The sequence below is a fragment of the Gobio gobio genome (genome assembly GCF_949357685.1).
Source record: "Gobio gobio genome assembly, chromosome: 18".
NCBI classification, from domain to species: domain Eukaryota; kingdom Metazoa; phylum Chordata; class Actinopteri; order Cypriniformes; family Gobionidae; genus Gobio; species Gobio gobio.
Window position 1 is genome coordinate 37,242,393 of NC_137111.1, and position 17,872 is coordinate 37,260,264.

At 38.0% G+C, this 17,872-nt stretch overlaps 1 protein-coding gene across 2 annotated transcripts in view; it reads left to right on the plus strand.

Moving 5' to 3' along the window:
- Positions 1 to 17,872, plus strand: part of atrn (attractin) — a 95,458-nt gene that overhangs the window by 54,031 nt on the left and 23,555 nt on the right. For both annotated transcript variants that reach the window (XM_079842622.1, XM_079842623.1), the window contains exons 25-26: positions 2,970 to 3,031; positions 3,911 to 3,989. In XM_079842622.1, coding sequence (XP_079698748.1) covers positions 2,970 to 3,031; positions 3,911 to 3,989 — 141 coding nt within the window. The remainder of the gene's footprint in view (positions 1 to 2,969; positions 3,032 to 3,910; positions 3,990 to 17,872) is intronic.

Below are 17,872 nucleotides of genomic sequence, written 5' to 3' on the forward strand. Positions count from 1 at the left end.
AATAATTACATCATAATTTTTTTTATCTACAAAAATAGTTGAAGGAATAACGTTTTAGTGCAAAAATGTTGGCAACTCACCTCACGCTCATAGTAGTTTTGATTTAGAATTACATTCGGTTGGGTGCTCGTATTGAGTCTAGCTGCAAAAAATGTCAATATTTTAATGCACATGAACCTCAAAACAGAACTCTACACATCTCCTGTACGACTCTACATTGGAAATGAGTGCCGTTTGTCGGAAATGGTGGAAAGGCAGGTTTTATGAGATTCAACCAAAAAAATGTAATATGCACTGGACTCCCAGTTTAATGTTCAGAGACAAGTAAGCTTATTCGAAGGTTGACTTCACAGGAGTGTGGCTGTGTCATGCTTTTAAAAACATTGATCTGTTTGTTTGAGCAGTCCAACATGTCAACTTCTGCCTCAGCCAATGGCTTGAGTTTGGGGTAGGACTGCCTGTTTGTGCAAACAAATGCCGACGGGGGAAGAATGTAAAGAGTGTTTGGGACACGTATTTGGATTTTTGCATTTCCTAGTGGTGCAGAAATGAAACGCTTCTCCTTTAAACTGTGGCTTCATTTGAAATCGCATACTTCCCGATTATACAGTAGGTAGAAACAGTATCTGAATTCACAGTACTTATAAAAGAGTAGGCAAAAAGTACCCAGATGACCTACTTCTTCTGGCGGGATTCTGAAGTGTGCATATGATGGACGCTTTACTATCCCATGAGGCCACGGGAAAGGATTCATGAATGGTAGTGAAGCAACGTACCTGACACCGGTAGGTCACATGATAATGACAACGTGGCGAATGTAGTACGTCCAGATTACATTCATACTACACATCCTTATTATATAGTATGTACTTTTTAGCGGCTGTGAAGTTTTTGCTTATTCGAAATAAGTACCTACTCAAGAGAGTATGCGACTAGTGTTGCATTAGTTGATTCTACAGGCTTGATCATTTCTGTTTGTATTCAGCTTGATTGTGACCTAGGCTTCCGTTAACGTCCTCCTCCTCCTCAGACCACACAAAACAACGTGCGTTTCAGTTCCACTAAATAGCTAAACTTGACAGGTGTACAAGAATGTTCCCTCTTGGTTAGTTTGCTCAAGTCATGTCATTATCCCCCGAATCATGACTAACAAGCTATATTTAGTGTTTACGTCACACACGCAGCACATGAATGCCCATGTGAGACGCAGGTTGTCATGCGTGAGTGACAGTGATAGTCGGATTGCTATTGTTTTATGTTGAATGTGTGTGGGTATCAGTGAGTGCTGGAGCTGTGAGTCAGACCCCGTTTGTCTTTGAGACTGTGGCTGAGCATGAGGAGGTTGTGGCGTGTGAGTGAGGCTGTATCAGTGCGCAGCATCTGCTCAATGAGAGCTCTGTGTGAATTCACCCTCCATGCTGTGGACGTCTGGCATGTTCTCTTTTACCCTGTACTCTACCTCTCCCTCGCCGAAAATCCTGTGCTTATTTTGGAAATGCCTGGAGGAATAGAGAGGGAAGAGTAAGCTCGTTTGAAAGATGGAGAGAAAATGACAGTATTTTAAAGTGGAAATGTCTCCGGTGTCCCCTGGACTCTGCCCTCTTTATGGTAGACAGTTTGAGACTGTGCATCCCTAAAAAGAGGGGCAGCAAGTGATGTAACTGTTAGAAGCTGTTGCACTGCTAATTTCATGTGGGAAAGGGTCATTTTAAACACTGTGTTAACATAATTGTGGGCTTGTTCCATGTTTCACACGCTGGGTTAGTAATTTAATTAATCCAGGCTAATCAGGGTTTGTTTTTCTCCACACTGTAAACCCTTTGTAAGCCCTTGGTTAACATTCTCATTTGCCTATTTGCAAGGTTAATAACACTGATATGACTAGTACAGAACACAGTGAGCATGTGAACAATTTTAATAACAGCTTGACAATCTGGGTAAACGTCGACATGTAAATCTCCTCTGGTTGTTTTATATATTCTGAAAAATACTAGAAAAAAAAAAACAAGGAAACTGCAGAGGAGCGTTTGCTATCGCTTTTCAATGTTTTTTCCCTTCCTCCAACACTAAACACAATGTGTGAAATTGTGCTGTATGAATATTTAATGGAGTAAGCACTGTAGAAGTTTATGATCGGTTGCTGCTTGTTAAAGGTTGAGACAATGTAAAAATAAATAAGAAAAAATCTAGATGACCTAGATTGAAGAAAAAAAAACTGTATATATAGTATATATTTCAATCATAAAATGATTAAAATAAATGTCAAAAATATTTAAATTTCATCATGTAGCAGTCGAACTAAATACCTTACAAAAATATACAAATTTTTCCTCCGTATAAATTGGGCCTTTTCAATTTTAGGGGGGGGATTCCTTGCGCAAGGATGATCATATTTAGGGGTTTGTGGCATCAAAAAGATAAATATATAAATAAATAAACCCTGCTCTACGCTCCTATAACTTTGGTACTGCAATTTGGCTTTGACATTAAAAAAAGTATCAATACTGTTCTGGATTAGGCATTAATAACCCAGGATTGAATTGAATTTCAGGTATGAAACATTGTTCATTGCTTCATTTTAATAAAGATGCTAGCTCAGGGTCAAGCCTAGTGTGAAAAGCCATCGCTCTTTTTCACCTCTTGCTCTCTCCTTGTCATTGGAGAACTATCATAGTAACATAGTTATGCCAAAATAATGTGATTACTTATTATTTGAATTAAATTGGAGAGTCTGAAACTCTAGAGATGTGGTTTTCTTGTGATCGTGTCTGTAGAGAGAGAGAGAGAAGGAAAGAAAGAGAGAGAGGGTCATGTATCAGCAGGGGGCAGTATTGGTACAGTCGGGAACGAAACATTTGCTCCCATGTCCTGTTTGGAAAAACTCAAAGCACATGAACACTCATGCATAAGCATGAAAATAAATGTTTTTTTTCCCCACTATTTAACTCCGGTTTCTCTTTTCTTCTCAGATCGCTTTCTCTCAACACAGTAACTTCATGGATTTGGTTCAGTTCTTTGTCACGTTCTTCAGGTAAGACACTTCGCTTGTGTAATAAGCAATCACATGAATTACTCGTGAAGTCTTTGAACTTCTGAAGTCACAGATATTCTGACATACTGCAATCTAAATGCTGTACATTTTTATGGAACTAGTCGGATTGGGGTGTGATATTGCTCTAAGCTCTAATTCACCTCTTGAAGACCTCCTGTAATATGTTATTGATTCAGGAAGCAGGTGGCGTAGACCATATACAGCAAAGTCGCCCTATGTTTCTGTCGCGTACACACATTACATTTTTTAGTTTGTACTGATTCACAAACAGCAAAAGGGTGATTTAAAATATGATAATAACTCAGATGTGGTCATGCATCATGCCTAAGACACATATGATACCAACACTGCACATAACATAGTTACACCAAGCTGTGGCTGTGGTCGGCTGTGGTTCCTCATCATTAGTTATGTCAGCTCAGCCATGATAAATTACACCAACTCTTCATAGCCTTGGTCTGTGTGAGTGAGTGTGTGTGTGTGGGGGTGAGCTATTCCCAAGACCCAAAGCGAATGTATTGCAGCTCTGCACACACCTGCACGTATAAGGTATAAACATGCACCTACACATTTATGATTCCCCCGCATACAGCCCAGTTCTCTTCTACATGAGAGGCACATTCATGAGCTTTGGCCCTGTTACCATGAGGACACCAACACTCCTGATCTTTAGCACACCTGCGGATGTGCAACTACCTCTAATCCATTAAATATGAACAGCCCTGTGTGTGTGCTTGAGATGTGATTTTGGCATGGCTCATTGGAACATGGTTTTCTCAGTGTTTTCCATAATGGAACATCCAAAACCCTTAACAGTTGTCCTCTTCCTTTCCATTTCCTCTTTTGTCTTGTGTGTAGCTGTTTCCTGTCCTTGCTTCTGGTGGCAGCAGTAGTATGGAAGATAAAACAGAGCTGTTGGGCATCACGGCGCAGAGAGGTCAGTGCTGTAGCCGCTCCCATGTTACCTGAGGAATCTCATTGACTTTCCCTGCCGCATGATTGTCTACCCAGATTTGAACCATCCTATTAATGTCACATCAGCATCTCTGAATGCTGTCAGTCAGGCTGGACAGGTCCATCCACCGGGCTGTTGTTGAACATTTTCACTAGTGGTTGTTCAGTATGGTTGTTTGTGTGTTTATTTTTCTCATTATTAATATTTTATGGCTGATGCCTTGAGAGGAGGGTGCTTCATATAATGTCAATATATTCATACTTTCATAATTACAACTAAATGATGACTGCTGAGATTACTGAAATCAGTCAAACATTTATTTACTGCAATGTTTTTGTGAATTCTGAGGGAAACAGTGTAAAGTCACAACAGAACAGTCTTTATCAATAGAGAGTAATCAAATGTAAAACAACAATGCATAGTCTTCATCGTATATACTCACCTAAAGGATTATTAGGAACACCATACTAATACTGTGTTTGACCCCCTTTCGCCTTCAGAACTGCCTTAATTCTACGTGGCATTGATTCAGCAAGGTGCTGAAAGCATTCTTTAGAAATGTTTGCCCATATTGATAGGATAGCATCTTGCAGTTGATGGAGATTTGTGGGATGCACATCCAGGTCATGAAGCTCCCGTTCCACCACATCCCAAAGATGCTCTATTGGGTTGAGATCTGGTGACTGTGGGGGCCATTTTAGTACAGTGAACTCATTGTCATGTTCAAGAAACCAATTTGAAATGATTCGAGCTTTGTGACATGGTGCATTATCCTGCTGGAAGTAGCCATCAGAGGATGGGTACATGGTGGTCATAAAGGGATGGACATGGTCAGAAACAATGCTCAGGTAGGCCGTGGCATTTAAACGATGCCCAATTGGCACTAAGTGGCCTAATGTGTGCCAAGAAAATATCCCCCACACCATTACACCACCACCACCAGCCTCCACAGTGGTAACAAGGCATGATGGATCCATGTTCTCATTCTGTTTACGCCAAATTCTGACTCCACCATCTGAATGTCTCAACAGAAATCGAGACTCATCAGACCAGGCAACATTTTTCCAGTCTTCAACTGTCCAATTTTGGTGAGCTCGTGCAAATTGTAGCCTCTTTTCCTATTTGTAGTGGAGATGAGTGGTACCGGGTTCAGTCAAAGTTGCTCTTCTATCAGCTTGAATCATACGGCCCATTGTCCTCTGACCTCTAGCATCAACAAGGCATTTTCGCCCACAGGACTGCCGCATACTGGATGTTTTTCCCTTTTCACACCATTCTTTGTAAACCCTAGAAATGGTTGTGCGTGAAAATCCCAGTAACTGAGCAGATTGTGAAATACTCAGACCGGCCCGTCTGGCACCAACAACCATGCCACGCTCAAAATTGCTTAAATCACCTTTCTTTCCCATTCTGACATTCGGTTTGGAGTTCAAGAGATTGTCTTGACCAGGACCACACCCCTAAATGCATTGAAGCAACTGCCATGTGATTGGTTGATTAGATAATTGCATTAATGAGAAATTGAACAGGTGTTCCTAATAATCCTTTAGGTGAGTGTATATTCACGGTAGTGTACTAAGTATCGCGATACCCCGCTATCACAAACGGTACGATATGGAGTTTTAATTGTACTGGTACTTTGAGGAGGACAGCACGCTTATAAGAGCTGTATTTCTTAATTTGCTTAATGTGTTCTTAATGTGTGACAGTAGGAGTCAGGACGTGTGTGCAGAGCTCTGCTTCCACCGTTCACTAAACATTGGAAGCAGAAGAGTTATATACGCGTAGCGCATGACAAAGAAAACAACAGAAACCCGCGTGAGAAAATAAAAGGTATCGATTTAGTATCAGTATCGAGGTATTTTAGTCTGGTATCGTATCGAAGTTATTATTTTGGTTTCGTGTCAACACTAATTCACGTGCCGTGCCCAAACGAGTTAGTTAATTCATGCTACTTAAAATGGTCTAATATAATAAACTTATATTTTCATCAGGTCTAATTCCAGTTTTAAAAGTGATATACCGTTAATGGTTCTTTAACAGTTTGTTGATTATCTCCAATTAGTTAATTAATGTATAACATTGTGGTCAGTTTTATTAAAAAGAAAAAAAAGTGCTGAAATATGAACCTTGATTTTACGGCCCCCACAGAGACTAAAGAGGTTTGGTTTTGAAAGGTTTCAAGAGGCCATTTTAAGCCACGCAGGGGTGTTTATAAGGGCTAATGTGAGTGTCTTTTAAAGGACCCTCTTCACCATCTGGCTTAGTGAAGTGCTCTCATCCAATAAAAAGTGGTAATACTTTCACGCAACAATCAAGCACACATTCATATGCGTACCTGCACATCACTTCCTATCTCAGCCTTGCAAGTTAAAGTTTTGCGCACTTCTGACCCTTTAGCTTCAAGCATGACTTTTACTAATGATCTCCATGGCAACCAGACATAGAGGGCTAATTTAGGGCTAGCATAACCCAGCAAACAGACTAAAGTGTTATTGAGTCAAAGACGAAAAGGGGTTTTAACGCATCAAAAAAGTAAGTTTATAAAACAGCTTTTTAAAAAATCCCATCCATCAGAATGTCCGGTTTATATTTTTAGCCAAAACAAAACATTTTTACCATGATTTACAGAGGACACCCACTAAAATGTCTTTCAATAAAAAAATTGTTTACATACCAAAACAAATCTTGCAATTTAATTCGAAACAAGAATCATTTGACAAATTTAAAGACTAATTTTAACGATCTCAGTACAACGATTTTTAAATCTTAATACTTTGCCACTATCATTCAAACCACTAGGTTATTGTCAGCAATAAGTTTTTGTAAGGAAGGGAAATTAATTTAAAATATAATCAAATGTAGCATGACCGCATAACTGTTTTATATATTTTTAATAATTGCAGGCCAGAATAAGAATGTTGTTTCATTTTTATATAAATATATCTGTTACACTGAATGCCCATGGTTTGTTACTCTGAATGACATTTTGAAAAAAAAAAGGTGAGAATATTGTCATTGTTCCCATAATTGCAATGTTTTAGTATTGATAGTCTGTATCACTAAGTTAGTTTTAACTTATATTCCTAAGTAAATGACAGCAGAAGCAGATTTAGAAAAATAATAAGCATTTTATTCTACTGATGCTCCCTGTCATGCCTGCCTTGCTTAGCTTGTCACTTCGTTTCTAAATTGCTCGGCCCCAAAAATTACTACTCGCAGCTATATTTATGAATACTTTGTTTGCCATCATAAATGACAATGTCAGGATGGGTATTTTGGGTTTAGAAATCCCTTCAATGGCTGCTCTTGAACTTTTGAATCTATGTTCAGAAATGTTGGTAAGCTATTATTTTGACAATTGCGATCCTCAATACCTTTCTTATTTTCTTGCTAAGAGTGCTGCCCAAACCACTGGGTCTGCATTTACTTTTGGGCTTTTTACAGTCTTTGGTGGCAACTCTCTCTGTTTGGTGCAAAGCAAATTCTCTACCCTGCATGACAAAATTTCGACTTCAGCTTATATTGCACGCTATCAACTGGCCAACTATTTTAAATGAGCTGTTGTGAACTTCTGTTGTTTCTTGAAGTAGAGACCAGGAGACGTCGGGATCAAACAGAAGTGATCCTTTTAATGAGAACTCTCTGTGCTGCAGGTCGTCCGAAAACAGTCTGATTTAACAGTATACCTGATAGGTTATATACATTCCAAATGGGGAGGGATTTACATTGAGGTTGAACAAAGCATGTCAATTAAATATACAGGTTTTGGGAAAACCTGCCCAGACAGAGTATCACCAATACTCCTAATCAGCATAACTAGTCTAATGCATAGAGGCAACGATGGTGAGAGTCTGAAAACAGGTCCGGCAGAAATCTCCTGCTGGAAACTCAACAATCTTCTGGAAAAAAACCCCAGAATTATTATCTATATTAAATTTGTTAATACAATGTACTTTCCTAAATTTGTAATCCAACAGAGCTTTACATTTTCAAAAAAACGTACAATATTTGGGGTGGGGGGGGTGTCACACAATGACATGCATGTTTGTAACTTAGGTTACCACACCATTAAAAGGTGAAATTATCAAATATTTAAGAGCAATAAACACTGTTCTACAGGATGGTCTTCAGGGTGCCTTTTGATGATGTCACGACTGTTAAATGACTGAGTTTTATATGATTTCAGAAGGGCTTCTTGTTCCTGTTACACTGAATGACCTCTAACAAAGTGCCTATTCGGTGCCTAAACTTTTAATATAACACAGCCAACACTTATTTGAAAAAGAAAACAAATTTATTTTTTAACTTGCCATTTTATGTCTATTTAAAAATGTAATGGAAAAATCAAAGTCTGGACCATTACCCTGAATGACAATTTTACATATTGGAACATTATTTCACAAAAGTAATTTGAAACATGCACTTCATGTTTTTTTTTTTTAATGTATATAAATAACTTTTTGTCGAATAAATTTGATGCGGACACCAAAATGGTGACGTCTCGTCTTTGACCATCTTAGTTTTCTCTCTGAAGCTTGCACCGGATGAAATGCAAGTTTTTCCTGATTTCTCCAGGTCTTAATAATTATACACAATTCTTCTAGTAGTGTTCTTAACAAGTTCCTTAATGATTTGGGGCAGCTTAATGGTTAAGGATTCGGGGCCGTATTCAAGAGTTCTCCTAAATAGCAGTAAAAGTTCTTAACTAAGTGTTTTCTCTTAACCTATTCACAAAGCTTCTGAGACCAACTTACTAAGGAACAGAGAGAAGTCTTAAGCTAAGAGAAAGGGCGGGGTTGACCTTGTTGCTATGGATAATGTCATCACGCTTACTAACTATGCCCACAGTGAGGGGTCCCTGTTAGTGATTTAATTTGTAGAACGAGGTATCATGTTGCCATATTCGAATACAGGTTTTAAAATAAGAAATGTTGCCATGTTCAAATAAAGATTTTAAAATAAAAATGTTGCTATTATTCAAATAACGATTTTAAAAAGTAGGCTGTCACTAATTAAACAAGTATATGTTCAGCTAATTGTCAGCCTCTTGCATATCTGCATCTCGAGAGATTGCAGAATTCAAGCAACAAATTATGTTGTATAAACAAATTTCGGGAGGAGCACTATCTAACCAGCTCTAGAGGAGGCATGCAGTATACACAGCCGACTCATCTAGTTACCTCGACAGTTTTCTGCATTCCTCCACCACCACAACTCCTCACTCTCTGCCCAGCCGGGGATATGGGGGAGTACTCTGGGTTTGGGCTCTATTCTTAACTCGGAGCCCTCGATCCCCTCAGACAGCATGGCAGATATAGGCTTATTTAAGTCTTTTACTCAATCCGATCATCTGTATGTGTGAAACAACTGCCACAGGTAATCAGACATTATCTTCTTATTTATTAAATTAAAAAAAATAATTTATTACTTTTGGCATTTTTGCCTTTTAATTATGATAGGACAGTGAGTAGACCGGAACTGAAGTGGAGGAGAGAAAGGTCCGCAACAGCCATTAGGATTGTTTGTGATTTGGTCTTAGTGACTTAGGAGTCCTTTTGACTACTCGTAACTTTTCTGAGATTTAGGAGCTAGTTTTAGCGCTAAAATGTTCTGTGAAATACTCTTAGAGCAAAAATTTAGGAGTCCTAAAATTAGGACTGACACACCCATCCTTTTTAAGAGTTTCTCCTAAATCGGCACGTTAGGAGCTACTTTTAGCCGTAAGATGTTTTGTGAATACGGCCCCAGACCTTATAGTTTCCTAAAACATAAAATAAGCTTTAGTTAGTTAATTTTGTATAATAGTTGGATTTTAGGCCCGTGTACTTTTAACAAGTTGCATAGTATGAAATAGACCACTTTAAAAGTATTGAAACGACAGTTTTTGAAATTATGAGATTATATAGCAGTATAATACATATTTACGGTACTTTAAAATATCCTTTTTCATTTGGGACCGATGTCATGTAGACACTTTGAACTATTTTTGCCGATGCAGAAATGTAACAAAAGTACATTGATTTACCTTTATTTTTAGAGATGTACGACATGTTTATCGGTATTTTATTTTTATATATATATATATATATATATATATATATATATATATATATATATATATTAGTTTTGATATTGGATATATAAAATTTTCACATTTTGATTATCTATTTATTAGGGTTGTAACCAGGGCCGTGCACAGGGGGGTGGCCCGGTGGCTAGTGCCACTGCCCCTCTGCCCTCATCAGCTGAGGTGCCCCTCTCGCAATCTATGGTCGCTACCCATCCCCGCTAAAAGTGTTCTGTTTTCCCTCCGCTAAAGATCCACCGATTCCGCGGATCCGCTCCCGTGTTTTCCCGCTCGCTCCCCAGCGTCACCCAGAGTTTGTGCGTGGAAATATGGAAAGCGGAGACGACAGTTCCAGAATGTCGTAGCATTAACAGTATACATTACAATCTGCAGGATTAGTCATTTGGTAGTTTTTGTTTTTGTATTTCTGTCTGTATTATTTTGCTCCTGATCTTCTAATAGTGCTAACAACTTGTACAAAATACACGTTCTTGGAAGAGAATTAGAATTAGCCTATTGTCTAATCAAATTTTTGTACCAGATCTGATCTAATATAAATAACACCAACTTTGCTGTTGATGGCACACTTTGTAGAATATATATAGGCCTAATTTCATATAATAACCAGAATATACAGTTACAGAATATATAAATTACTTTTGATATAATTCGTATTACTATTTATATATCTTTTAAAGTGTCATTAATGTAAAATACTAAATAAAATATTCTACTTAATTGAATTGTAGAATAATTGAATAAATGATAACAGAAAAATCTGAATCCCTTTAAAAGATAATCATCTGAAAGGTAATTTTTTTTAATGACTTATGTACAAGCATATCAATATTTGTGTTACCAATATTTACTTATTCAATTGTCCATATTTTAATTGAAGATGTCATAAAAAAATAAAAAAAAACATAATAGATTTAGTCATAATAAAATTCAGTCAATTAACCTAGCCTGTAGGTTTTAATGAAAGTGAAGATGCCTGAAATGTTCATCTAAATCATGAAAATATTAAAGATTTGTGTCCACAAATCCATCACTATTTTCGATAGACACAAAATTAGATCAAAACTGTTTTGACTGACTAAATGCACAAATGTTGATATTAAGATGAAATGACAAAATAAAAAAATTGTGTATTCATTCATCAAAAGTGCTGAGATGAGATTTTGTGTCGTCTATGGCCAGGAGAAAAAATTAGGGCTCAGAGTGAGGGAGAGCCCACTGAGCATCACTCAAATCAGACGGTTACAGGCTGTCAGGAAAGGAATAGTAAGAGTAAGATGGATAATTTGTATGGACAAGCACCCAATCCTCGCCCCCAGTGCCCCTTTTTTTTGTTTGGGCCACTGCCCCTCAAAATGTCTGTGCACAGCCCTGGTTGTAACAGTACACAAAACTGACAGTTCGGTACGTACCTCGGTTTTGAAGTCACGGTTCGTTACAGCAGTGGAGAGAACTAAATATAAAATGTATTTTTATTAAACAGTAGATTACTGAACAAATTGTGTCTGTCCTTAAATGAATTCAATTATAACTAAAAGTTTCTTAAAGATAATGCTGTAAACTATATAGGGAGCCCTTACTTGCACATTACTATAATAGGCTATTAAAGGTTAACAACAGAGCCCAAACTATTAGCCCAAATTCAGTTGCTATGTATTTTTACATATAATAATCAACACTCGAATAATTCATTGTATGCAAACTTGTAAACTTACCTTAAGGCAGTTTTTTGCATTAACTTTTAAATCTAATTATAAAATTGTTTTTACTCCAGTTCGTTGTTGAAATATAATAATTTATACACAGTGGCTGTCATTTTCATGACAGATTATTTTAAACATACATTAAATAATCAAGACATCAGTATCAGGTCATGTAGAATATAATGAATATATAGGCTAATATAGTGCATATATTTAGCGAAAGAGTTAATTTCTCTTGTGAACTAACCAGCTGTGGACACTGAATGACTTCTGAGGTAAATGCCATGTGACATATGATACGTTTCAGTAAGTTGTAATATATCCTCAACATATCTTCAGCTGTTGATTCATGGTTATTCTTTCTCTAGGGAGAGATGATCGCATTCACTCGCGTGCCTCGCTGCCGCTTGAACTGACGAGCATATACAGTGATCTGACATCACATTAAAGAGCGTCAAAATGGCATTTATCGTTTGAATTTCGTGATAAAAAGGACAAAATACTTAATATGTTCGTGTGGGAACTCGGATTGAAGTATGTTCCACGCGTAAAACAAGACTACTATTAACTGTTAAAGATCGCATTTGTACCGTTCGGTACACGCGTGCACCTAACCGAAAGCCCTGTACCGAAACGGTATGAATGTGTCCCACACGAAATGTGCCCTGCCACAAAGCAAAAGTGGTTCCGGAATGGTTTGAGGTGTTGACTTGGCCTCCAAATTCTCCAGATCTCAATTAAATCGATCATCTGTGGGATGTTCTAAACAAACAAGTCCAAAGCCCCACCTTGCTACTTGTCGGACTTAAAGGATCTGCTGCTAACATCTTGCCGCCAGATACCACAGCACACTTCCAGGGGTCTAGTGGAGTTCATGCCTCAACGGTTTCAGGGCTGTTTTGGCAGCAAAAGGGGGACAAACACATTAGGCCATATTTATGCGTGTATATATATATATATATATATATATATATAGCCTATATATATATATATATATATATATATATTAGAAATTTAAAAGTATTTTAAGATCGTTGCATCTCTTTATTTTTTAATTGCTTATTTTGTATTTTCTTTTTGTACTGTGAAAGTGTATTTCTTTATTTTGCATAGCATTTTATATTGTTAAATATGATTATGAATTATCTGTGTCAACATTATCATCAAGCTGCATATATATGTATGTCCTCTGTTTGAACACCAGCGTCCCATTTGAAGGTTTGAAAAACCATCGGAGGGTTGCTCAGATGTCGAAACTATAATTGCAAATCAGAAGTGACCTTTTCTCAAAGCATGTGTGTGTGCGTTTGTGTGTGTGTGTGTGTGTGTATACATCTCTATGTGTGCAAGTAATTACACTGAATTCCTCCGGAGGTGCTCTGAAAGAGTTTCCAGGTAAATCTTTCAGTGATAAATATCACAAGCCTTGCAGGGAAAGAATGTATTGTGAACCAAAAATCAAAGATGCGGGTTATCGGTTTTTCAGGGACTATCCTCTGTAATTGTTAGATATGCAAATGAGGGCCACTCAGCCGAGATGAGCTGATGCTAACAGACTACTGATTATTTTCTTTAATCTTGTGACTGTGTGCGTCATTCAAAGAATATTACACAAATATTCCATTTAAATTTCTGTTTAGCCCCATTTTAAAATAAGACTGAATGCGCCTACGAATGAATCCTGGATTTGTTACATATTTCTGCTAAGAATGTTTGTGTGTTCATGCATGCATGGAACAAGTTGAAAATCTTCTGTTATATATGTAAATAATGTCCAATTAAATGAACCTTATTTTCTTCCGAACCCTGAACACTATTTTTCTCACACACACACACACACACACACACACACACACACACACACACACACACACTGGTAACAAGATTAAGATTTGTGATGAGCATGAGCTCCTCTTCAGTCATCTTCATTGGTCCTCACACACACACACACACACACACACACACACACACTAGCTCTTGCACCGTTATTGATGAGGCCATGAATTAAACTGACAGAGAGTGGCTTGTGAATTAGCCGTAGTGGGGAATGGCTGTCGATATTGACGGTCCATGTGTGTGTGCTGTAATGAGGTGGCCTGATAGCTGGTGTCTCGAGATTGTGTGTGCTCCTTTTACACTGAGAAGAAATGCATGTTACCAATTCGGTCCAAGGTTTTTTTTAATATAGCTATATAGTTATGTTTGTTGTTTTTATTGTTGTCATATGAAGAATCAATTCTTTGGCCTTATTATTTGACTTTTTAGCCGTCGTATTATGAAAACCTGCTGTAACTTTCAAAAAATACAAACTTTTCCCTCAGTGCAAAACACCATTTATTCATGGTCTCTGCGGGTCTCAAAGTCTCATAGTCATTTCACACTGCAACGACACAGATGTCGACCAATGGCAATATGCACTTTTTCAATTATTGTCGGATCAACCCCTGTCGGTGTCTGCTGGCACTTTTTACATTTTTCAGGTCATTAAATGTCTGAGAAGTGACATACTCATGGTGGTTATCCGTGTTGGTCGGCATCTGTTGGCATCTTAAAATCAGTTTTAACACATTTAGGGCCATAAAAAGTCTTCAAAATTTTAAATAATATAAGAAAAGTCTTAAGGGGCCACAGCAACGTTTTCCACCAAAAATGTAAACTTTGTGTTTTTGCCATTAATTAACATGACAACGGCGTTTTTGGCGGCCTGAAAACTAGTTTTCGAAATCAGGTTTCAAAGTTTTCGAAAACGATACCATTGTCGTCTCCATGTAAACAACAAAATCGCATATTTGTGAAAACGGTGACGTCATGCGCATACGTGTTCAGTCTATAGGTGCGTAATGTTTCTTTACAAAGTGACATTGCCAACTACTGGCCTGGCAGCATAACACAGTGTTTTAGTATATTGTACATTTTAGTACAAACCTTTCTGTTTTCAGTACGTTGTTGTCATGTAAACATATCCTTACATTTGGGGACGGAAAAAGGATCACAATATAGTAAAATGTGATTCATTATTACATTTCAAAAAGCTATGATTTAATAATGTGAACGCTGCTGAACCTTTCAAAGTAATTACACAGCGCTGTTGCGCATTCTACAGTCTCTTTCGATGGCATTTTCCTTTCATCTTGCCTCTATAAAATGTTTTAAAATATATTTATGAGTGCAGTGCAGTGTTGTATACAGCAGTGGTTTTCAAACCTGTCCTGGAGGCACCCCAGCCCTGCACATTTTGTATGTCCCCCTTATCAGACACACCCAATTTAGTTTTTGTAGTCTCTACTAACGAGCTGATGAGTTGAATCAGGTGAGATTAAATGAGGGAGACACACAAAATGTGCAGGGCTGGGGTGCCTCCAGGGCTGCGTTCCACTCCACTTTTAGACACGCACTTGCAAACTTCCCTAAGCACTTCCCCTTGGGAGAATCCCCGCCGCCATTTTGAAGTGCGTTCCACTTCGTTAAGTGGACGAGGAAAGTTTATATGGACAGACCCTCGATCCCTCAATTTTGACACAGGGAGCGAGTCTACTTGTACACTTCAGGCAGCTTCATATACCACAATGCAACACGAATGTGACGTCACCGCATATCGTGTTTAATTTACCCCACGCAAACAACTCTATGGTATTTTAATTATTTTTAAAACATTTAAAACCACCCAAACACACCTATTACATAATAGGATGCTGCATTCAACAATGATCAAGGACTTAGGACATTCCCTTTCAGTCTATTGCAAAGGTTCCACCAGTAGTGGGCACTCATGCAACGCAAGCAATGACGCACATCCGAGTGAACGAGACAAGGGAAGTTAGCAAGTGAAGGGCATAATAAAAACGAACTGGAACGCAGCACAGGACAGATTTGAAAACGTCTCAGGTTACTGGTGTAACCTATGTTCTCTGAATAGGGAACGAGACGCCGCGTAGCTATGACGCAATGGGAACGCCCTCTGGGTGTGCAGATTGTCTGAAGCCCTTATAGAATCACGGCGATTCATTGGCTGATGGCGCGGGCGCCGCTCTTACGTTATCATATTATACTGGCGCACGTGCCATCCGCTCCTCAGATTTCTCTGCCGAAAAGATCAAGGAGAACAAAGTTCCACTATCCGCAGTCGCTGAAGTGCTGGTGACGAAAGTTGTACGAATTCCAATATATTTGGGCCAGAAAAACCGAAACCAAAGGGCTAGAAATGGCTGCTTTGTGAAGGCAAAGAAATCTGAGGAGCGGATGGCACGCACGCCAGTATAATAAGACGACTCTATAAGGGCTTCAGACAATCGGCACACCCAGAGGGCGTTCCCATTGCGTCATAGCTACGCAGCGTTGAGTGAACCTATGAAAGAGAACCACTGGTATACAGGGTTTCCTGGGGTACACTAAACCGTACAATTTTCACCCATTTCAACTTAAGTTGCTGCCTTATAACCAAGTTGATTATACTTAATTTAAGTCAATAATGTTAAACTGAACAAAAAATCAAGTTGAATCTCATATAACTTGTAAAAAAACTATGTTTAAATTACTTTGAGTAAAAGAAATGTAAAGACATAAGTTTCAGTGACTTACTGAGTGTATGTTATTGACATTTTTCCACCCTGATCATACAGTATTCGTTTTATTTGTGCAGGTCTTAAAGTTCTTAAAAAGCATTACATTTGATTTTAAAAACCCTAAGCTGCAAAACTTTCTCAGAAACATGACATCTTTTGGCCACCCATGTTTACACGTCAACAAGGTATTTGATTTTTTTGAAATTCAGCCCACCCAGTCACAATGAGCGAAGTAGCAAATAGATGAGATACTGTTCCTAATTACCAAAAGAACTGATGCGAATATAAAACCTTGTGTTGTTCCTGTAGCAACCTTGTAGCACTTCCTGCTCATCATATCCCGCTAAAGAGTCCCAGAGAAACAAGCTGCTGGTGTTTATTTTTAGCAAGGTCCCTGATTATTTCAGTGTGATCTTAGCGTTTCTGTGCAAATTGTTCTGTGAACCTGTCACAATGAAGTGCAGATTTTTCAAAGAGTCTATTATTGAAGGATGCTGCAATTAAAACGTATATTGTACACAAAAGGAAATGCATGACTCAAGTGACTCCAGCAAAGTTTCTCATTTCATGTGGAAAGAGAGTGTTTACATAGTCATAGAAGACACAACAACAACAAAAAATGACCTGTTTTAATTTTAAGGGTCAGTGAAACGGAGAGTGGAAAACAGAAAACTCATATATCCACTGTGCTAAATGTATTTTTTTTATTTTTTGGTGCAAAAACTTTACTAACCATATAAGTGAACCTTGAAGGAGAAATGTAATAAAAATTCTCTATGACCTTTAACAGTTTTACCACATATTTTCAGGGAGAGAAGTTTTTTTTTTTCTTGATTTAACTTTCTTATAAAGGAAAAGACCAGGTGTGAAAGGGGTCAATGATAAACCCATCCTACTTGTCTTGGAGACAAATGTCATTCATGGATGACAAGTGATGGCAAATAGTCCTCTTTGTGCTCTTGATGATCTGCAGCTGGTCTTTGTAGTGACAGATGCCGCCAAATTAAGAGAATAATAATGGATGTTGGCTAAATTAATTTTCACCTGTATTCTTTTTGAATACTTATCAAAATTAATTCTGACAATATCAGTTATCCTCTCATTATAGTTTTGGGCCCTATTTTAATGATCTATACGCATGGTCTAAAGGTCAAGTGCACTTTTTGCTAGTTTAATGACGGAAAAAACAGTTTGCACCAGGCACATGATCCAAAAGGGTTGTACCTGGTCTCTTAATGAGTCATGGGTGTGATTGGTTTATTTCACGTTGCATTCAAAACAGAGTCTCATCTCCCATTCCCTTTAAAAGCCAGTTGCACTTGTACCATGGCGGAATTTGCGAGCGGAAAGACTGAACTCTTCTCCAAAGAGGAATCCTTTTATTTTTAATATTTAAAAATGTTTGTGTACTGCTGAATGTGTAATAAGCAGAGTGTATGCGCGTTATACACATGCCTATAGGCGCTTATTACTAACACACACTTTAAATAAATAACAGAAAAAATACTGCGC